A 22579-nucleotide genomic window follows, 5' to 3' on the forward strand; every position below is an offset into this window, starting at 1 on the left:
GCTCCGCCTCGCAGAGAAAGGTGCACCCCCACAAGCGCTTCCTTTTAATCGTTTACTTCAAGGGCTTCGCTTGAGTTATCTCGTCATCCACTCACGATAAAATCAGTTAAGGCAGGATCTTTTCAAGAGATCAGATTTATCGGTTAATAGTCGAGGCTCCTGTACTTCAATTCTAAACACACTTGAAAATATTTTTCTAATGGTTAAAAATTAAACCCAAATCTAACAGCTGACATTCAAAAGAATCCCAGCCAGAGGAATTTGTCTAGGAAGGGAGATAAAATTTCATCATGCGAATGCTCCCAGTTTGCTTGGTTTTCTTGTGTCTCTTTTGTCTTTGTGGATCAGAGGTAAGATATGTTTTATTGTGTTAGCAGTAATTTTTTTAAAACGCTTAATAAACAGTTTATTGTTATAAAAGCAAAACCAATTTATTTCTCAAAACTCCCTTTCATAGTATTTGTGCTTCATACATTTGTTTTAGCGCAGCCTGGATGTTTGAAGTTTGCTGTTTCTCTTTAATGTTTTGATTCTACCTGGGGCTTATGCTAACAGGTGTGTGGAAAAGATTTTAATCGTGATCCTATGCCAAATTTGCAAGCATGGCTGACCACAGAAAGGTGCTGCAATTTTCCCCACCTCCCTTTTCTGATGAATGGGATTGCAGTCTTGTAATAAGGCAGCATGGTATTCTTCTACTGCCAGAAGGTTTCCTGCAGATTTTCTCTGGGCAGAAGTGTCCAGGAAAGCCAGTCTGAGCTGGGCACTCGGCACAATCCAAGTCTTTCAGAGAAGTTCTGAGATAAAAATCAGCACCTGTTTTTCCCTTTGAGGAGAAACACCTAGCACAATATGGGAGTAGTGCCAAGGCGGATCTGGCTCCCAGTTTGGATTCTACTGGCCCAAGAACAGCAGGAAGAATTTAATAAGATTATACAGCCATGAAAAAGAGAGGTATTGGATTGAATTCTGCCCCAGCTACATCCTCCCTGACTTTCCTGTGGGCAGGATTTCTTCATGAGAACTTTAAACTTAACTCTATTGATCCAGTTGACAAAGTCAAAGCTGATAAATCATATTTGAAGACAAATGGTTTTCTCCCATTTTTACACAGAGGCCATCCATATATATTTTCCTTGTTCAAAGATTCATCCTACCCACAGATTTTAGTAAGCAAAAGCACTCAGGCAGCACACAGAAGTCAGCAGAGAACTGCACAAACAAGGTGCCACTCACCCAGAGGGCATCAGAGGGAGGGTCACAATCTGTACCTGCAGTGCAGTGATGGAAGCAGCCACACTGCAAACCCACTGCTGTGCAAGACACAGGAAAAACACTGGTAAGGATGAGCACTTGATTTTAAAATTGCTTTCAGATACTTGTTAAGGTACTTGAGGTACTTTTTACTTGAGTGGTCACGTGGACTCTGCAAAACAAATAATTAATTATGGATTCATTTGCTAGTAAGTAGTTCATAAATATTTACAGATGATATTTAAATCCAAAGTCAACCAGGGCAATAAAACAAATCTTAGAAAAAAAACCAAACAAATTGCTATTCTTCTCTTTCTCTGGTGCTTAAATTCCTTTCTGTTTTAATCTGCTTGCAGTCCAATTGCTGGGATGTGTTATAAAGCAATGCCTTTAGAAATGTTTATACTCTGCTGGGCACTTCAGCTGATGTTTGAAAAGTAAAGGGTATAAAGTTTGTGAGAGATCAGTAAAAGTGAAGATCACACCATGTAACTAATCCAAAAAGAAAAAAAGAGTTCAGAAAAACTCAGAAAGATGAGTTGGCCAAAGACAAGGGAACAAACGCTATAAATGGTATTTAGGAACTATTGATTAGATAGGAAAAGGCTTATAAATGGACACTTGCTGAGGTCAGTGAAGGAATCTGCAAAACTCTTGGTGCAGTCCCTAATCTTGCTTTTATTAAATTATTTTTTGTGTGCCTTGCAGAATGAAGCATCTAATGCTGCAGAAAACCACTTTCAACAGGTTAAGCCTGCCCTGCCAGCTGAGCAAGACAACTACCTCATAGAAGAATGCTTGGGCAACCAATACACCCACAAGTCCTGTAAGAAAGTTTTTTGTCACCCATGGGAACGATGTGTGGAGGGAAAATGCCTTTGCAAGCTTCCCTACCAGTGCCCAAAGAATGGCTCTGCAGTTTGTTCCACCAGTGGAAGGACCTTCCGTACTTACTGTCAGCTGAAGAGCTATGAGTGTCAGCGACCCCAAGCAAAGTTTCTGCACAAGGGAACATGCAAGCCTGAAGGTATTCACACCTCCTTTTCCGAAATTTATCCATCAGGGGTGGCTGAGGAGATGCTTACACTATTTACAGAAAGTCTGTTCATTTTCTTGCACTAGCAAGAACATGAAACAGAAAATGAAAAGTCATTGGAAATAGGCAGTATCTGCTGATTTTCATAAAAAATAAAGTGATTGACAGGCCCAGGTCACCCTCCTGCTGGTTTTGCTACACAGACTACTGCAGGCATTTTGCAACACAGGTAATAGAAGTAGGATGTCGCCCTCTCACTTCAAGTATTACTAGTTGGTTATCAAAAATCCCCTAAAGAAGGTCATTACACTAAAATGCAATCTGTTCTTGGTAGATCTTCAAATACTCTTATGGACCCATTACCCCCATTTGTCCTTAAACTGTCATATTCTGAGAAATTAGCAGGCTCAAAGACACAGTGTCAACCCTCAGAACTAATTCAGGAATAATACCTGAACCTTCTGATTCCCAATCTACTGTTCTTTCCATATGAACTTTGGCTGTAAATACAAAATTAGTCCTGATTTGTTTTTGTGCTGTCTTTCCACTAGATATATCTATATAATATGATTTTGTTTGGGGATTTTTTTCATTTCTATCTTTTTTATTTTTTAAGAAACATTTTCAGTCTCTCTGGATCATGGAGATTCAAGTTTGCTTCGAGTAAAACCCGTGAATCGTAAGGATGACAGTTTTGTATGTGCTAGTGAATGGACTATGAATGAAGCAAATGTGGCTTGCAGGGACCTTGGCTTTGAATTGTAAGTTTGGGAAATTTATCTCTGGATAATTGCAGGGGATCTGAAAAAGTAGTGATGCTTACATAAGTGTCAGTCACAGCCAACAGTTAAGACAGAAAACTCATGAATGATGTATTGGCTACAATATTCTGATAAAACTTCTTAAACTGACACCTGAGAGAGAAAGCCAAACCACAGATTTCTGTGTTCTGTTACAGGCTACAGCTATACAAACCATTACTGCTTTGCTTTAAAATAAAGATGAAGACCAATGTGGAGGTGTTCTCTCAGGCCTGTGTTAGGGAAAATGCATGGATGGACCACCCCCAGGTAGCTCTGAGCAATGATCGATGAGCAGAGAAAGGTTTCTCAGGACAGCTGACACTGGGTACCGCTCTGTTTTCCACTTGCGTTAGCCAGACTAACAAGAAGCAGAACATGTTTTTTTTTTCCTTCACCCCAGGTGCCACTGCTTGCTCTGGCCCCAGGGATGGCTAAGTCACACACAGCTTGATCTTTTTCCTGTGACCAGAATGATAATCCAAGTTGCATATTCAGCTCCTCATAAAATTACCTCTGTATCCTGTACATAGTAATTTTACACCTGTACATGTAATATAACTAATATAACCTTCCCTTCCCAACCTTACCAGAAAAAAAATCTAAAAAAAGTCCCCCAAAATCTAAAACTGCTATTGCAGTGCCTCTCTAGGTGAGAAGCAAGTGTTTCCTAGTCCTGATCAGTGTATCTTCAGAAAGCAGAGAAGGGTTTGCGCTGGACAGAGCATTCAGTCCGGGAGTCTCATTGAAAGTCTCCCTAGTTACTTATTTACTCGATCCATATTTCTTCAAGGTAGGGGATACATACATTGTTAGGAGAATACTGCTCAGGTAAAACCAAGAAATACAAAATTTATCGATCCCAGCCTTGCAGTGGCCTGAGCTTCCTCAACATTCAGTGGTTTGGAGGGGACCAAGGATAGCTGACCCCATGCAGGATGGTTCCCAAGTTATGGCTCACCCATGTCCACAGAGAGATAGAGATCTGTGTTGTAGATGCCAGCGAACCCAATGGGAAGAATGATGATGTCTGCCTCCAGTTCAGAAGGCTGAATGATTTCTTTATTATAACTATGCTATAATACATTAATATACTATATAAAGGAGGAAACTACATGCTACTTTCTCTAACTACTATACCTAACTCACAACTTGTGACCTTCTCTCGAGAGTCCAGGCACAGGTGGATCTGATTGGCCATCAGGCCCAAACAATCCACCATGATCCAACCAAGCGATCGCTCCTGGTAAACAATTCTCCAGACACATTCCACAAGAGAAAAACAAGGAGCAGAAATAGAAATTGTTTTCTCTTTCATTTCTCTCTGTGCACCTTTATAAAAATCCTGAGAGAGAGAGAAATGTGCTTGCCACAGATCTGAACTTACAGGTTTTGCTTCATAAGGAGACTTTTCTATCCATCATGATACACAGTGGCTTTCATAGACCTACATATGCATTTGGGGACAGTTCTATGTAGCAGCCTGCAAAAATTAGCACGTCTTCCAAAGTAAACATCTCCTGTTTACCCCTAGACAACTCCAGTTGCTAGTCTGTTCTTTTTCTTAGCCATGTCCAAAATTCTTTGACACTGAGGAAAACTGTATAAATTCTAAACAATAAAAGCAGTGGACAATCCATTGTGAAATTATATAATTTTTTGTTATTATTATTATCTTCACAGAGGTGCTGAATATTACCAAGCCACTTCCAGCATCAAAGAATCTGCCTTAAATTCATTAAACTGTCTGCAAATAAGTTGCAGGGGCCTAGAGACAAGTCTTGCTGAATGTCACATAGCGATGAAATCAAGAGATAGTAATGAGGAACTGGTTAGCCTGAAGTGCCATGAAAATCTCAGAGGTTAGTAGATCTTTTTAGTTTAATATCTATTTGGTGTTTTTATATTTTAAGTATATTTTGAATAATGAGGATCCAGTTTGCTGAACTCAGCCACAGAAAACCTGCATTGAAACCTTTTGATTATTTTAAATCATCATTTTGCAGACTTTAAGATAATTGAGGCAATCTGGAGTCAAGATAGTCTTGAGTTTTCAAGTTTGAAAAATCACTGCTGCTCCCAAAGTATTTTTACAGCTATTTCACCAAAGGAAATTTATTTCACCCATGGTTCTGTTTGTTGCACCATCCCTTCCAAGGGTACCAAGGTATATCGTATCCCACGAATCTTACCTCTCCTGGCTTCACTGGTGAGGAGACAGGTGACAATGTGGTGCTCACTGTTTGAGGGACATCAGTTAGCACACCACTAGCACTGCAGCCGGACAAGAGTGACTACGGTATGAAACTGCTGGTGTCTCCTGTGGCCTTTCAGGACTCCTCAGTTTCTCACTGTAAAGGGGGAATCAAAGCCTTGTTTAGAATTCTAACAGCTTTTCATTCTCTGTAGGGAGCTTTCTTTGGCACTAGTGAGCAACAGCCTGAGATGCTGCTGACTGGAAGTGCTATGAATCCTTTCAGTTTTTTCTTACAAAAGCAGTTATTCACAGACCCTTGATAAGTTCTTTCTAGAGGAGGAACCTCCATCATCCTAATCCCTTGAATCATTTATAGTGGGTTTGAGTTGATATTTTCTGGTTTAGTCCTCGCCAATCATTTCATTAGAAGAAATTAAATTCCCTTTTGCCACACTACTGGCAAATTAGGAGGAAGAAAATGAGTGGTCACACTGAAACCCTGATGAAAAGGTGACCAAAGCAATAAAAAATTATTCCTATTTACATTACTAGGCCCCAGCATACCTACTGCTGAAAGGCCAAACTACTGACAGAATCAAATATGCAGGTAGAGTATTTCCCTGGGCAATTATGAACCTGCAGTCAATTCCACACTAACTTCATTTTCATCTTGCTGCACAGCTTGTTCAGATGGGGAGTTTCACTGTGTCAACAAGAAGTGCATTTCTCTGAATAAAACCTGTGATGGGATCAATGACTGTGGAGACCTGAGTGATGAACTGTGCTGTAGAGGTAACAATTTCCTTTGTCAGGTGTTTCAAACTAATTTCAGCAGAAATCCACCCAAAAAGAATGTTTAGAGTGATGTAACAGCTAAATTCTCTTTTCCATTAAGTCACTACATTAAACAAATCAGACCCTAATTTATACATAGGCAAGTGCAAAAAAGCAGGCATGAAATACCATTTTGAAAAAGACAGGTGATCTCTTGAGAATGTGGATTTCTTCAGAGAATGAGAAAATACAATGAGATCATTGAGGAGGCTTTTAAACATTGATACAAAAAATTAGTCCTGATAGAATGAAAATGTACTTTTACTTGGAAAAAACCAACAGTAATTAAGCAAAGACACTGGTTTTCCAATGAATAATCTTTAAACCAAAGTAAGATCTCCCTTAAATTTATTACTAATGCAAGATCATCTGTGGAACATCTGTGATGATTTCCTGGCACACTGCTTGTTCATGAGCAGTCATTCCTTTAGCATCTTCAATTCCAGCTGTAAAAATTCTGATTAGAAATGAGGAATGGATCTGGCATGACTTGAATGCAGGAGAATACTTTCAAAATTTGGGTTTCAGGTGCCAAATGCTAATGTGGGTTACAAATCCTATCATTATCCCTCCATAATCTTTATTTTGTAGTGTTACAATTGTAAGTAATTTTCATGGGATAATTGTGGAAACATGGTCACAGTTATTTGAGAAAAAAAAACACAAACTGTGATTTCATATATTTAGTGGACATGTATTTGGATTCCACATGACAAAAATAGTGCTGTTTCAGCTGAAAAAGGGCTGGAAACAATGCTTCCTGAGTTCAGTGGTCTTTGGATCATCTTGGGATATCTGGATACTTTTAGAGAATTACCTTATTTTCTTTTAAAGACAAATATCTTAAATAGTAGATTGACATAAACTTTAAATTAGCTCAAAAGACCCAGCCATAAATTCAAGCACTGCTTTGCCTTTGATAACATTCAAAGGGATCACAAAATTTAAAAGGAAGGGGGTTCTCAGGTTCATAATACCTTTTCACATAACCAAGAATTTTAGAAGATGTAAGTTATTTCATCCAGTGTTTTCCTGTCAGGACTCTTGATTCCTAACCTTGCATTTAGGCATTTAGCTCATTCAACAAAAAATCAGTTTGGTCTCTGATTTGGGGGGGTGGAATTTGGCACAAGCACCGTCAGTTCCTCACTTGACCTGATCAGTAATGCTGGCAAAATTGGAGATCTTTTGGCTGAGGTTGAGTGTGGACGTGTTACGGATAAAACTGGTATGGAGTGACACCAAGTCTAGCAGTACAGTACTGCATTGGTAACAGAGATCCACATTTTTCAAATCTTATAACTTCAAGGATTTAAAGTGAGGAAAGCCAAGTATTCATTTTGTTTACATGCACAGAGCCTACTTTTGTAATTTCTTTATAGACAGGTCCCCCGTAACATGGATATACATTTGGTTTACATTGTAAAAAGCTCTCTGACAGCGTGAGCTTGCTGAACCAAATCATCCTGTGATTTATATTTGTAATTCTCCTGTGTTACAGAGTGCAGAGAAAACAGTTTCCACTGTCGGTCAAATATCTGTATTCCAAATAAGACTGTCTGCAACAAAGAAATTGACTGCCTCACAGGAGAGGATGAAGCTGGAGCTACCTGTGCAGGTTTTCTTCTGAAAGATGATTTTGTTTCTTTCATTCAGCTCAATTTTAACTAGAGGCTACACAATGCATATTACTATTTTATTTATTATGCAAGAATCAGTCTTCCCAATGTTATGTTATGCATAGTAGAAAGAAAAGGTCATAGAATTTCCTTTCTTTCTGGAAAGGCATGACAAGAACACTAAAGGAAAGAAGAAATAGATGATGTTTTGGGAAACTTAAGGCAGATTATGTCTTTTGTTTATGTGGCCAGCTATCAAACTGGTATCCCCTAAGAAAGTGTAGAGATGACGAGCAGGAATACTTTCCTCACAAATGAGGAATTCAACTAGTTTGTCAATATAGTAATTCTTCTGTGCTGTTCCACTCTCTGTTGAAAAGATTATGTTTTGTTTGAAAATTAGAATGTTTTCCTTGCTCTCAAAAGAGACAAAGTCTAAGGCCAAAAGAGTAAAAACTATTGGTAAATGGTATTTTGTACAGGTAAACTGAACTCCAAATGTAAACATTATTGTCAGTGACATAAGAACAGACACAATGCTCAGCCCCCATTTAGAGACTGAATTCAATGGGCACTTTCTTTGAATAAAAGCTGACAAACCAGATTCAGCAAGCATTTAATTTACCTCTCATGTTGAATATCCTCCCTTGCCCTGTTAAAGGAGGCACACAGTACCCAACAGCATAATCTAAAACCAAATAAAAACCTGTTACTCAATGCTCCTTTGAGTTTTAGAAAGTTTCAAAAGGCAAACGGGGCAGGAGGAGAAATTTGGGTTGTTTCTGGTGGAGGAGAATGGGACATCTCCCCAGAGATCACAAGCAGAAAAAGGGCAGTTTCTCAGGGTTCCCTGGCAGAAGGGCTCCCTAGGCTTAGAGAGCGAGTAGATGTTGTGTAGTTATGAACAAGTATCTGTTGGCTGTTGGTCATTTGTAGGCTGAGGCAGCCAAACAGTGCCTGGTGGGAAAAGACAGGAAACAGCAGGCACCAGGCTGGAGAGTATTGCTCCCCATGTGAACAGTATGCCCTTATGCATTTAAAATGTGTTCCATTATCTCAGCACACAAACATATATTCAAGTAAATGTTTGCCAATAATTTAAATATTTTGTTAATACTACAGGCACAAAAGAAGGTGCTGAAAATGACAGTGTGGATAAAGGTAAGTGTAATTAGCCCTCCAAAACCAACAGCATACCCTCTTATTAGTGACTTTCTAGCTACCAGCCAGCTGCTCAGATCTAGAACGCTCAGATATTCTGACTTTGTGATTTACTAGTATACACTCTGGGACTTAATGTTTGTCTCACTTTTCACTGATTTCAAGAATGCCATAATAATTCATCCTAGCTGAGGACCTACATCTGCATGTTTTGGCAACTGGTAAACTCTCAGCTGAGGTAAACTCTCAGCAAATCTACAGGAACATGCTTAAAATTACTTGCCTGAATGCAGAGAGCATTGGAAAATCGAGAGAAGTAATGTGATGACAGACACAAGCAATTTTGAAAGCAAAAACAGATGCCAATATTTTTGGTCTTTGATTTTCCTGCTATTTCAGCTACTGGCATATTCACAGCACTCAAATTTTAGCAAGAATGTATACCTGAATTCTGAAATACATTTTTCCTTTTTGTTAAAGAAAGAAAAATGATAAAGACACTTCTTCCCCAAGTGCACTGTGGTGTTAGGAATCACACACTAACTCGACGGAAAAGAATTGTAGGTGGAGAGATTGCTGGAAAGGTAAAAAAACAACTTTACCATATATGAGTTCATTCAGCATTGATTTAAATGGGCATTATTTTCCTTCTGTTAAAGTTATGGAAATAACAAAATCAGCTACAATGCTTATGTCATGTTTGCAGCAGTAGTGGCATTGCACTGAATGAAAGTAAAGAGAAGCACAATTTATAAAGTAAAATATGGAGTTACAAAATTCAGCATTGAAGTACAAGTAGGCACTGAAAATTACTCAGAAAAACAATTAATACTACAGCCAAAAATAATTCTGGCAAAATGGAATTAAATTTTGCAGGTTTGAAACAGAATATAGCAAATATGTATTCAAACCAGGTCAGATCCTCCATCTGTTTTTCTGACTACAAGGGATTTCATGACTGAAAGCTGGAGGGAAGTACACATTGCACATAGTCAGAAGATTGAATAAAATTACTGAATTTTCATATATATATACTTTATATCTGATGGAGCCCAATTTACAACTTCTGGATAGCACATCTTTTATTAAAGTCAGACATAGTCAAGTAGATTAGGGGATACCAAGAGATGTTTTCCCCTTTATGCATTAAAAGTTGTAAAATTGTAATGATTTCCCATTATTTGTGTTTTTGATCAAATAGGGTGAATTTCCTTGGCAAGTGGCAATTAAAGACACCAGCAATGAAGGTTCAACAGTGTACTGTGGAGGGGTTTATATCGGTGGCTGTTGGGTTCTAACTGCTGCTCACTGTGTCAGGTAAAAACAATTCATTCTGAAATTATTTTCTTTCTGCAAGGCAGAAAAATTGATTTGGATACTACTGCCCTTCTCAGCTATGTGTTTGTTAATTTCTATTTGTCTGTTGAATAGAACAGTTTAAAACACTGACTCACCCACATTAATGATGAGGAAGATTCAGAGAAAACAGAGTGTTTTGGCAGTGAATAGAAAGATAAAAAGTAACTATGAGTTTGAAGAGACAGGGAGTACTTCAGCCAGATAGCAGCAGGCAGGAAAGGTTCATTGTATCCAGTCTGAAGTTAATACAAGGGACCTCTTCTCCATCTCTACTTTGTGGAAGTCCAGGATCTGTTCCCAGAGAATGTCCCTGCGGTTATATATTCCCCAGAACAAGCCAAGAGCAGACCATATAAGATTTGCCAGTCCCATCCACATCTGCTCACTCTTTTATCAGAGCAGCATAAACACCTGTTTTCTCTTTGTCACAACACTAAACAGAGCCTGGCTTTAACATAATTTTCTGTATTAGTTGCAGTACTCAGCATGTGTCATCTGCCTTGAATTTGCTACACGTCAGAAAAACCTGGGCGTTAAGTCCAGAAGAAAATATATGCATTTCATATGGATTTTTATTTTACAGAAACTTCGATAAAATGCAACAGTTTGCAGCTTTAAAGCATTTGAAATGTAAGTCTTGTGTTTATTTCACTGTTTTTTTCCAGGGCAAATCGGGTCCATCTCTACCTTGTCTGGGTTGGAATGTTGAACACAATCGTGTACGACAAAGAGACAGATACTTTCAAACTAAACCGAGTGATAATTCATGAAAATTACAATGCATCAACGTATGAAAATGACATTGCTTTGCTGGAGCTGAAAGGTTCTGGGAATGGAGAATGCTCCCTGGAAGACAACAGCATACCTGCCTGTGTCCCCTGGTCAGAGTATATGTTTAAGACTGGTGACAGATGCAAGGTTTCTGGATGGGGACTAGAGAAAGGTATATGCTTTAGTGCTTGCTTCAGGAATGTATTATTTATATTACTCATTTTCTAATTGCGGTGAGCTTTCATTTTGAAAAGGCTGAAGAACAGTTGTGCCCAAAGCACTCAGAAGAGGCTGAGTACAGAAAATGTAGGCTGTGCTTTGGCACTCAGGTATCACTGTCGGGTTCTCTTTTCTGTACTGCTTCCTCTGCTGTTTCAGCCACTTTGTAGATTGATATGGATGAAAACTTATCCTGAGGTAAGAAATTTTCCTTTTGTCCATCTAATAATTCTGTGAGCTGTGGAGACCTGTTAAGGACATGTAACAGATGTTGTTTGGTAGCTCACAGGGGCCCACAGTCACAGCCTGTCCTCTGTCCCCTTCCCAAAAGGATTTGAGCTACAGCCAGCAGTCATGAAACTCAGCATGTCCTGTCTCTGTCATGTTTGGGTTCAGCCCAGAGAACCTTGCACAGAGACAGATAAGCCAAATATAATCATGCTTTCAAAGACTTGGGAAGCATTTGTTTTGTATCCCAGTGCTACAGCCTAGTGCTAGAGCTACCACATACTGGTTGTGAAGTTTCTCCTCTCCATACTCAGTAGCATCCACCCAGCAAATGCAAAGCTGGGAATTGTTAGCAAACGGACACAACAAAACAGAACATCTCTTTAGACCTGTGAATACATAGCTCACCCATATCTTCAGTAACTGCTCCATAAAGATAGAGCAGAGTTGGAAAAGCGGTAATAAGGATGAATCACAGCCACATGTCCAGTTCACAAAAAACAGTGTACCCATTTCCAAGTGCCTGGAAAACCTTCATATGGAAACCTTCATATGCATTCCCTGAGGAATACAAGGAAATGGAAAGGGTGAGAATGTCACAAAATGAAAGTATTGTAGTTTACAATGCAATTAAACCAATCTGCTTTTATTTTGAAATATAAGGCCAATGCACTGTAATTCATGTGGGGTAAATATTAGTGGCAGTTTAAGGTTTCTGGTTTATAATATTGAAGAAAATATTCTGTAAATAAGTAAATAACTAACTTTCAAATTATTATACAATATGTGTCTAATGTGTACTTCCCATTTTAAATTTTGATTTTTTTTTTTTCCTAGGTTACACAAAACAATTTATCCTCAAATGGGGAAATGTTAATTTATTTAACAATTGTTCTGAATTGTATCCAGGACGATTTTTTAAAAAAATGGCATGTGCAGGTAAGCATCGATTTTCTTACTATAACTTCTCTACCATCAAGCTCTCAGTTTAGCCAGACATACTGGCTAGGAATCTTTTAGACTTAAGAAAGACAATAAATGAACTATCACAATATCACTGTTGGCTAAATGCCAGCCACTGAAGCCTGTGGCACCCACCATTATACACCTATTTGTAAACAGAGTTCAGATGACAGCATGACAAGTTTCTAAGATTATTTGGGCAAATTTCTGCATGTAATTTGAGTTATGTTTTCTAAATACACAAGCACTTTACAGCCTACTGAACATCCTACCTTTACTGTATTTGATTCTGATTCAGCAACATATTTAAGCAAATGTGTGTCCTAGAGCACACAGCCCTGTTGACTACAATATATCTATTCATCTGCTTAGACATTTGCCTCTACCACACTGCATGCCAGAAAAATACAACTGACTTTTCAAACTTAGATTAGTCTGTCCAGGAAACTGGTTGTCACTCCTGGTATTAAAATAAGGATTTTGAATACACATTTTTTGCCTTTCAAGTGACAAAAAGTGTTGCCAAATACATAACTGAAAGAGAAGTGAGTATTCAACTCACAGGGCAGATGGTTTCAACTGTTTGCTAAATCAAAAAGTAAAGGCAATCTTTAAACAAACTCAACAAGAAAATTAAAACCAGATATAAAAGCGAAATAATTTGTGATAAATTCAGGATGTCATCTGTAAGATACTGGGTTTATTTAGTGCACCAGTTTTGTAACTTATCTCCCTTTTCTTCAATATATTTCAAGTGATCATACTTTACTATGAGGGGAAAATGACATACCATATGAGTACCATATGAGACACATTCAGAAAGGGGATATCTGGGGTTAACATCCCCTCCCTGATGCAAATAAAAACATTAAAATTAAGGGCTGGTATTCACAGGAGTTAGTAATACAAACAAGTACTAATTAAAGTGATTAAAGACAATAAAAATCTTGTTTTATAGGATTAGTAATCCTAACTCTGAAAAGTTCACATAACTCTTTCTCAGTAAGGTACAGATTCAAGAAAGAGGTTACATTTTAAAAGCTTGGGGACTCATGCTTTGTAAGGGCTCCTTCATACTAGGAGTCAGCTGAGCAGGAAAGTGTAGTAAGGGTGTTAGAAATTAATAAACTTTTATTAACATATAGGAAAAACCCATAAATCATATTCTAGCTCTGTAGCAGCATTTCTGTTTATATCACATCCATCTTGATTCATTTTTTTTCACGAACATTGTGTTTGCTGACCTGCAAATGAGTAGGTTTGTGAACACTGAAGCATGAAGGGCACTGGATCCTGCACACCTGTGCCTCAGGGCTGCTACCTGGCATTGCTAAAGGTCCTCACCAAGACCAGCTATGCAGTGGGGGCACTTAGAGACAGTTGCTCTCCCTCCCATCCCAGGATTCATCTGCTCTCCTTCTTGTACCTGCCTACCTGTTTTCATAAAGCTGGTAAAGAGAATAATTGAACAGATGAAACTGGACACTGCATTACTGGGTAGAGAGGCCACCAAAGGCAGACAAAGTGGCATACACACATTATGGTGTCTTCACTTTCAAAGGAATCAGTGCACACATCTTTATTCCTCGTTCCATTTTTATGGGGTACTTTTTACAGTAGGGAATGTGGCTGAATTCTTTATTGCACTGAGTAAAACAAGACTGATGAAAAAGCAAATGAGAATTTGGGCCAGCCACAAGTATAAAGAGAGGCCTTGCACTTGAAATGAGAAGTAAGAAACTTGAAGAGGTTCAGAATCTTCTTTACTGCTGACCATTAGGCAAACACCTGTCAGGAAGTGACACAGACCTGAAAAATCTCCTGAGCTCTGCCTTGTGTGCCAGCTTTTACCTGAACTTATTTTTGCTTTTTATTTCCTCTTCAGGTACTTACGATGGCTCCACAGACAGTTGTAAAGGTGATTCAGGAGGCCCCCTGGTCTGCTTTGATGCAGAAAACGTGGCCTACGTCTGGGGCATTGTGAGCTGGGGTGAGAACTGTGGGGAGGCTGGTCACCCTGGTGTGTACACACAAGTTGCCAGCTATTATGATTGGATTAGCCACTATGTGACAAGGGGTCTCATTTCACGGTACAATATCTGAAGCTCAGAAAATTAAATGCTTCCTTCATATCACCTATGCAAAATAGTCCTTTTCCACGATCAGCTGTCACATAACTTAGTAACAATCAGTACAAATCTTCAAGGAATGTATTTTGAAAATTCTTAACACCCTCTGAATACCACATTTTTGCAGAGCCTGTGGGAAGAGAATTTTACGGGCACAAGTCCACTGCAAAGGTCTCCAATAAAAGCAGATATTAACTTTTTTTTTCTTGTAATCTTGGGGTTTTTTCCACTTTTCACATTGCATTTCAGTTGCTGTTGTTTATTTAGCTAAAAGGGATAATGATACTGGAAGCAGTGGTTGGAAAATGACTGCACTGGCAAGTGAACTTCACAGAAATATGTGAACTTCACAGAAAGGACAGGAGCCAGCCTGCTTTAAAGAACTTACATCATCTCGAGGTCTAAGTCACCAGAAACCCTCAGCAGGCTGCCTGGCTTGGCACTTGATTCCTTAAGCTTATTGCAGAAGTAGACCTCAACCCATCTATTAATCAACAGATTGGCTATGACCATGAGATTTGTTGTTATGCAACAATTACTCAAATAATAAATCCGCTTGGTAGTTTTTGCAGCTACAAACTCAAGACAATTCATATCTAGTTAATGTACATCATCTGATCATCTAGTCTGGGGCAATTTTTGTAGCTCTTAAGTTTTACTAATTTAACAGCAGTGAGTCACAAACAACAAAGGAATTTTGAAACTTAAATCTTCAACTTAAATCAAAAGCATCTTTACATCTTAAGATAGCTGTGTATGTAGATATATATTTCAGGTATCCTACAAACTCTCAACACCAAGTAGAGTTTTATTCTACACACTATCACACACTCTATGTGCATCTGTATTCTTATACACATACATTTTATATAGCAATATTAATATATAAAAAGACAATACCTTATACATACAGATTTAATTCTACAAAACCACGTAGCAGATACAAAGTTAGACTTCTTGCTGTCATAAAGAAAACATCAGTCTATACATAATACCTTCATATTCAGCAAGAGCTGTTCACAAAAAGTGTGCACAAATTCTTTTTGAAGCAGTAGAATTTGATTTGTGGATTGATACCCTCAACACAAAACTCACATAGCTCCAGCCAGTTGTATGAAAATGAACAATAGCTTTAGAACATTTTTCACTGTGTTCTAATGACAAATACTCCCAATATCTATTTCACTTTATTTCTCTAAATTATCCTGCTGAATAAATTGCATATGTTCACACAACACAGTTTTTGTGGTGCTATTTCTTCTATAATTCACCACAGTCATACAATAACAATTTTTACATTTTCATTGACTTTTCTTCATCTTCCAGACTTGTAAAAACCCCACATCAGCATGACTCTGTCACATAAAGACACCATCAGTCACCAAAATAACGAAAGTAAGGGTATGAATTCCTTCTCTTAACAAACACACACACCCTCTCAACAAGGTTTGCTATTTAGAAAAGCATTTAAGTATATTCCTACACAGAAATTATTTTGCTGAATCAGGGTCCTGGTAAAGAAATCCTAAATAGGAAAACGCTGGACAGATGTGCAAAGAGCTCCCTCTTTTGTTTGACTTACTTTTTCTGTGAAGAACTTTTCCCACCAATTTAATTAGTTAAGTACACATTAATATTAAATGCTGAGGCTGCAAATTTAAAAAAAAAAAAAAAAGTACAATATGTGTCTTTATGTCTGTTCTGAAAGTCTCTTGGTTCTCTTTCCATTTCCGGCTCTTCTTTACATTTAACTTTGGCCCTGAAGCCAAATATTACTATTTTCTGAGGGATTTCACACAACATCAATCAGAGGTTTCATTACAAATATTAAAACAATTTTCATGTGATTCCAGTTAATCTGTGAAGCATCTAGCATTTATATATAAAATGTTTTTTAAATTTTGGAAACCAAACACAGTGCTTAGTAAGCAAGCTCATTTTGGTCTGATTTTTCTTTTGAACAAATCAAGACTGGACTTTTACCGTTTACCAGATACACTTTCATTATGCTCCGCTTCACAACCTCGCCTTGCACTTTTGACGATGTTATGAGAACCACTCACATGTGCAAACACGGCCAATTTCCTTCACACCCAACATCCTCACTAAACTCGGTACCTGCGGGGGCCCTGCTCAGCCAGCGCCGGCCTGCCGGGGTTGTCGCTGCCCAGGTTCGGAAGGCCGCGCACGGCAGAGGGGGGACAGGGCAGAGGGAACATGGCACAGAGGACAGGACAGAGAGGACACGGCAGAGGTGACACAGCAGAGAGGACACGGAGCGCTCGGCGGCGCTGCCATGGGGCGGCCGGGGGGAAGGCCCCTCCCCGCGGGCGGGCGCACGGGCGGGGCCGCGGGGACCATGGCGGCCGTGCCCGTGGCGGCGGTGGCGGCGGTGGCGGCAGCGGGCCGGGCCGGGCGGGCGGCGGAGGAGGAGGAGAAGGCGGCGGCTTAGCGGGCTCGGCATGGCCCCGGCCCGGCTGGCGGCTTAGCGGGCTCGGCATGGCCCCGGCCCGGCTGTCGCTGCTGCCCCCGCTGCTGCTGCTGGTGGTCGCGGCCTGCGCCTGGCGGCCGGCGCGGGGCCAGGAGGCGCCGCAGACCCCGGACTGGCGGATGACGCTGAAGACGATCCGCAATGGCGTGCACAAGATCGACATGTACCTGAACGCGGCCCTCGACCTGCTGGGCGGCGAGGACGGGCTCTGCCAGTACAAGTGCAGCGACGGTGAGCGGGGCTGGCGGCGCGACCCTTGTCCCGGGCAGGGCGGCCCAGCGCCGCTCCCGGCGCAAACCTCGCTGCCGAGTTCTTCCGGCGTGCATACCTATGAAACGGGTGTGAACCTCGGCGAGCAAGCTCTCGCACGTGTATGTGTGTTAAATACGTGTATAACGTGTACGGAGCGTGTGTACACGTAAGCAGTTCTCTTAACGCGACTTTTAAGTAGCTCCTTTTAAACGTCTCCAAGATGTTTGCCTTGGAGAAAGGCTTATTAGTGTCAAATCTGTAGCTGATGTGTCCAGGGAAAAACCCTGGAGAGGGAGGAATAGCTCACTCCCGGCTGGTCATTTACGAGCACTCCTGAGCATTTCGGTTTGGGACAGAAGAACTTAGATCTGAGCTATGGAATGTGTTGTTTCGAAGTCACGCTTGAATAACAGGTTTTAATGGCAGCCGCGTTTGCCAGTGGAAGGAATGCATCCTGCTGTTAGTAAATGTCCTGCTGCTACCAGCAGAGGACATCTGTGCTTCTTCCCTGCGCTTCAGCTGCCTCATTTACCCGAGCGATAATTGAGGCAGCTCAAGTTGGCATGACCTGCTAGATGATGAAGGTTATTGTTTTTATCATAATCATCATTATTCTTATTACATTAGACTGTTATTATTAGGCTGACCCTCCTCAAGCAGGGCGTTTGCACCAGATGACTCACTGTGCTGCCTTCCAGCCCGACCCATTCTCTGATAACCTCCCGTGCTGTGCCCATCCCCGGTGCCAGACAGGCAATGCTCCAGAACAGGATTTCTTTCCAGGCTTTTCACTGGCACCTCAAGAGCACCCCAGAATGGGAGGCTGGCATAGTCTTTCGTGGTGGATTGCATCACCCCAGTTTATTGTGTCAGAATATTTGTTAAGTCAGGAAATGAGTCTGGTGGTGACACCCTGGCTGGCTCTACAAGAGTGGCCAGGACACTGTGACATTTACACTCTGTACTAAAATATGCATCTTTCAAATGTGTTTTTTTTCCCTATTACATTTAACTGTGGCTTCAGATTGTTTCCAATACTGAAATGAATTAAATTAACTCCAGTCTTTCTTAGCTTGGGATGCAGAATTCCTTGGTTTGCTGCACTAGCGAGTGTTGGGGGAGATGTGAGTTTAGCAGTCTCTACTAATTCAAATTCAGCTGTAGAAATAAAAATGATGTTTCATCCCAGTTAAGATAAAAAAATCAGAGAACTAATGTTAGTTGCATATAGAGCATAGAAGTATTTATGAACTTACACTAAAGTACTCTGTTAATACAGTCCTATGTATTGACCATACTTAACCAACACATCAATTTTAATATTTTTTTTTAACTTAGGAAGCAAACACTAACACTTGCTCAGGTGCCTTGTCCCCCTTTCTAAAAAAAGTTGCTTAGTACCCCTAAGTTGTAATTTAGAAAGAATTGTTCATATGCAGGTGCCTGAATATATGTTTAAGTTAAAAATACAGCTGATACTGTCTTGAGCCAAACAAATGTCTGTGGTGAGTTTTAAAACTACTAAAATCCTGTGCAAAAAAATCTATTTGAGACATGACAAATTACCTTTCTCAGGATCAAGGCCTGTTCCTCGCTATAGATATAAACCATCACCACCAAATGGCTGTGGATCCCCTCTGTTTGGAGTTCAGGTAAGTATTTCCATTTTGGGGCTCCTTTGTGTGTCTTTCATACATCAGCTTTCCTCAATGTAGATGATTTTTTTCCATCCCCCCTTCTGAGACAGCATTCATATACAAGGTCCCTGTTCTTATCAGCTCCTAACACGTGCTCTGGTAACAACATATGGGAAGTGTTAGTATTGTAAACGAACATAGCATAAACATTTTCAAAGATTACAAGCATAAAATGTAATGATGATAAATTTCTTGGGTTTTGAGTGTTTGGTTTAGTATTCTGTTTGCACAGTCTTGAAAGCATTGTGTAACTGCAGCTGTAGCCGTGTGAGAGTGGAGGGTTTGGCTATGACTCTTGCTCTCCTTACTGACACTAACCCTTTTTCCTTAATGCTGGAAAGAAAATAGGAATCAGGTTGTTGTCCTCCAGCTTTGGGACTTTCTCTTTTTTCCCTTGCTCTGCCCATCCACTACCCCAGAGTGTAGGCGGGGGCTGGACAAGAGGCTGGGTGGGGACACAGCTGGGCAGCAGACCTACACTGAACAGAGGGATATTCCATACTGTAGAGTGGTGCTCAGCAATAAAAACTGGAGCAGTGGGATAAGGTGGGGAGGGGGTCATTGCAGAGCTGTGTATGACTTCCACATGGCTGTTGCTCAGAGACTAGCTTAGTATCCCCTCTGCTTTGAAGTGTGATGAATACTTTTTGCTCTGCTTATTTTGGGACATTTTGTCTTCTTTGATTCATCTATTAAACTGTCTTTATCTCAACCCATCACATTAGTTTTAATTTTTAAGTGTTACAGTCTATCCATAGGCTATATTTTTCTTATGCTGGAATACCAATGGAGGTGTGTGCATGTTTCTTCACAGTTTGACATCGGTATCCCGTCAATGACAAGGTGCTGCAATCACCACGATAGATGCTATGATACATGTGGCAATAAAAAAAATGATTGCGATGAGCAGTTTCAGACCTGCCTCTCAAAAATTTGCAGAGATGTGCAGAAAACGCTTGGAATCTCAGAGAGTGTCCAGGGTAAGTGTGAAAAAGCCTTTATTTTTTTTTTTTTCAAGTTTAACCAGAGCTTAACTTGGCAAAGAATCTTTGTGCAGTGCAGCAAGGCCACGTTTTCATAAGCTGCTGGAGGATGCTTTGTTCTGTCCCTCTGCTGTGCAGCCCAGATGCTTGTACAGCAGAGCAGTGACACAGCATAGGAAAAAGATCAGCGTTAAAACTAACTTTGAGTTAAGGTTAGTTTTAACTTAGGGGAAAAAATAATGCCGCCCATTTGGGAGTATGAATTGGGAATGCAACTTGATCCAAATGCATGTCTAATTCTTGCATTTACTGTAACATAGCTGTAACATGACTGTTCTGCTGGGTGATTTCTAACCTTCTATGTGTGATTGCTAGTAAACTGTAGGAAAATACAGAATCTTTCCCTGTTAAGAAATAAGGTGTTAAAATAACATACTGTCATAGTGGAAGTAGTTAATGCTGTCCCCTAGTGAATAAATGTTAGGTTTCTCTGTAACGGGCCGTATGATATTTCTTCTGGTCATTGGCCTGCATCTGATGGATACATGACATAACCACTTTTTAACTTGGACAATGTCGCTTTCATAGTAAATACTCCCACTGAGAGCAGTAAGTTTTTAGAACAACTTTGTGTTTGAACTTCTTAAATTTATTTAAGTGTAAATAAATTGTCATGTTAGTCTTCAATGTCAGAACTGGTGAATATTTGTTCAGTTCTGTTGAGCTGATGTTAAAGATAGCAACCTCTGCATCAGCTGGGATGCAAAGAGTGAGAAGGTAAACCAGCTCTTTCATCTTCCAAGACTCAGTATGTTTCCAACACAGATAACATTCCATATGCAATGAATTTTCATTTTGTTTGGCATATAAAAAATCTTTACTCAAAACTTAAATGACTGTGTGTTGGTTCAGTCTCTCATTTGACAATCTATTTGCTTTGCCCAGAGAAGACTGCTTCTTTCTTAGAGTCATTCTCAATCTGCCAGAGTTTTCTCCTGTTAGTTTCATATTCCACTCAAAGAGTACTTTTAACTGAACTCTTCTTTGTTTGCAGCTTGTGAATCAACTGTTCAGCTGCTGTTTGATGCAGTTATACATTTAGGATGCAAACCATACCTGGACAGCCAGAGAGCTGCTTGTATGTGCCGTTACGAGGGCAAGACAGATCTCTGAAAGAAGACACCGAGATGCCATGGTGTAGAATAAAGCCGAAGATTCGGCCAAAATGAAGCAAGGCTTTGGTTACAAACCTTTAGGCTTTTCAGACAGTGACGTGTTAAACACTGACATGGATTTACCGATTTGAAGATCACTACGGTATTTTCATTCATGTAAAAAGAAACAAGTCATCCTTATCTCCATTTTATGCCAGAAGCCTGGGAACTGAAATTGTTTTCCTTTGGTGTATGTGCACATGTATGTGCTGTTGTAAAACGCTGGTGCCATTTTAATGTTCCCAAGAAGACTCCGTAGTGGGCACGTCAGAGGCACCAAAGAGTTAAATTGAATTCTCAGGTGATTTTTAATACAGGTCAAATTTTGTGTTTGTGGTCCTGCAGGTTTGTTGTTAAAAAGCCAGGAAAACACCCCAAGCCAATGTACATGCACTACATATTTCTACCTGATTCTATATCAATGCCTTACTTCTGCAGCACTTTTCAGATCAAATATGTTGATCCTTTTAAGGACTGTCCAGTAAAATGAATGGATTACAGCCTAAGGATATACTTTTGATTTGACAGAATGGTGAAATATAGTTTCTATATTGTTTTTTTAAAATTCATCAAATGTCTGTTTTTGAATAAAACATTTTGTGTTGTGTATTATATGCACGGAAAGGATATATGTACAAATACGTTGATTTATATTTCTGTTGTGGCACAACTTGGGTATTGTATTCATCTTTGCTTTCATTTAGTCTGTTCTGATGAAAACTAAAAGCAAGTTCCACAGTTAAGATCAGTGTGCCCAAAAAACTTATTTATGATGCCCTCTGTGAGGCTGATGGATATATAAGCCTGTACTTCTGTCACTTGTTCCCTCTCTGACTTCTCTAGCTAAAATCACCTGATGCCTGAATTATTTTTGGTTTGCTGTCTGTACTCTCTCCACTTGTTGCTTATCTACAGGTGTTAGTCCTTAGTTAACTTCTGCATTAGGTCTTCTGTTAGAAAGATAATGATTTGCTTTAATTATTCACAGGAGAGGAATAAAAATTATAATATTGCATCTGTGAACAGGTATTAGAAATTAAATGAATAAAATTCACTGGACTCATGGACTATAATGTGGTATAATTTTGTGTTTTTTCTTTACCAGTTGTGTTTTTGGTTTGTCCCTAGAGTTTAGTGTTCATCTCTCTCTTTATCCTTTTAATTTTTATTATTATTTTTATTTGTTTACTTTATTTCAGTAACTGAAGTGTTCTTACCTAAACCCATGAGTTTTACTTTTTCTGATTCTCCTTCTCCCCATCCCGCGTGTGCCTGTGTGTGTACAGTGGCTGGGGTTAAACCATAACAATACAAAATTCTCACTGTTGGAAAGAGCTGGGTTTTGTTCCCTCCTGTACTGACCTGTAATTAT

General features: G+C 39.7%; 2 protein-coding genes across 3 annotated transcripts; both read left to right on the plus strand.

Moving 5' to 3' along the window:
• The first annotated feature begins 212 nt into the window (after window positions 1-212).
• On the plus strand, window positions 213-14765 carry CFI (complement factor I). 2 transcript variants are annotated; one of them, XM_068187405.1, is made up of 12 exons: window positions 213-350; window positions 2002-2281; window positions 2907-3051; window positions 4774-4952; window positions 5969-6079; window positions 7623-7739; window positions 8863-8901; window positions 9382-9485; window positions 10103-10218; window positions 10926-11203; window positions 12316-12417; window positions 14327-14765. In XM_068187405.1, the coding sequence occupies exons 1-12, from the start codon at window positions 291-293 to the stop codon at window positions 14542-14544; spliced, it is 1749 nt and encodes a 582-aa protein (XP_068043506.1). In that variant the 5' UTR covers window positions 213-290; the 3' UTR covers window positions 14545-14765. The 2 variants fall into 2 exon arrangements, with proteins under 2 accessions (XP_068043506.1, XP_068043505.1); XM_068187404.1 differs by having other exon boundaries at window positions 226-350; window positions 1963-2281.
• Window positions 14766-16953: 2188 nt separating this feature from the next.
• PLA2G12A (phospholipase A2 group XIIA) lies at window positions 16954-22072 on the plus strand. Its single transcript, XM_068187406.1, has 4 exons — window positions 16954-17292; window positions 18889-18965; window positions 19825-19990; window positions 21048-22072. Exons 1-4 carry the CDS (start codon window positions 17070-17072, stop codon window positions 21164-21166), a joined length of 585 nt encoding a protein of 194 aa, XP_068043507.1. The 5' UTR covers window positions 16954-17069; the 3' UTR covers window positions 21167-22072.
• The last annotated feature ends 507 nt before the right edge of the window (window positions 22073-22579 follow it).

This window comes from Anomalospiza imberbis, chromosome 4, assembly GCF_031753505.1.
Source record: "Anomalospiza imberbis isolate Cuckoo-Finch-1a 21T00152 chromosome 4, ASM3175350v1, whole genome shotgun sequence".
In the NCBI taxonomy this organism is placed as follows: domain Eukaryota; kingdom Metazoa; phylum Chordata; class Aves; order Passeriformes; family Viduidae; genus Anomalospiza; species Anomalospiza imberbis.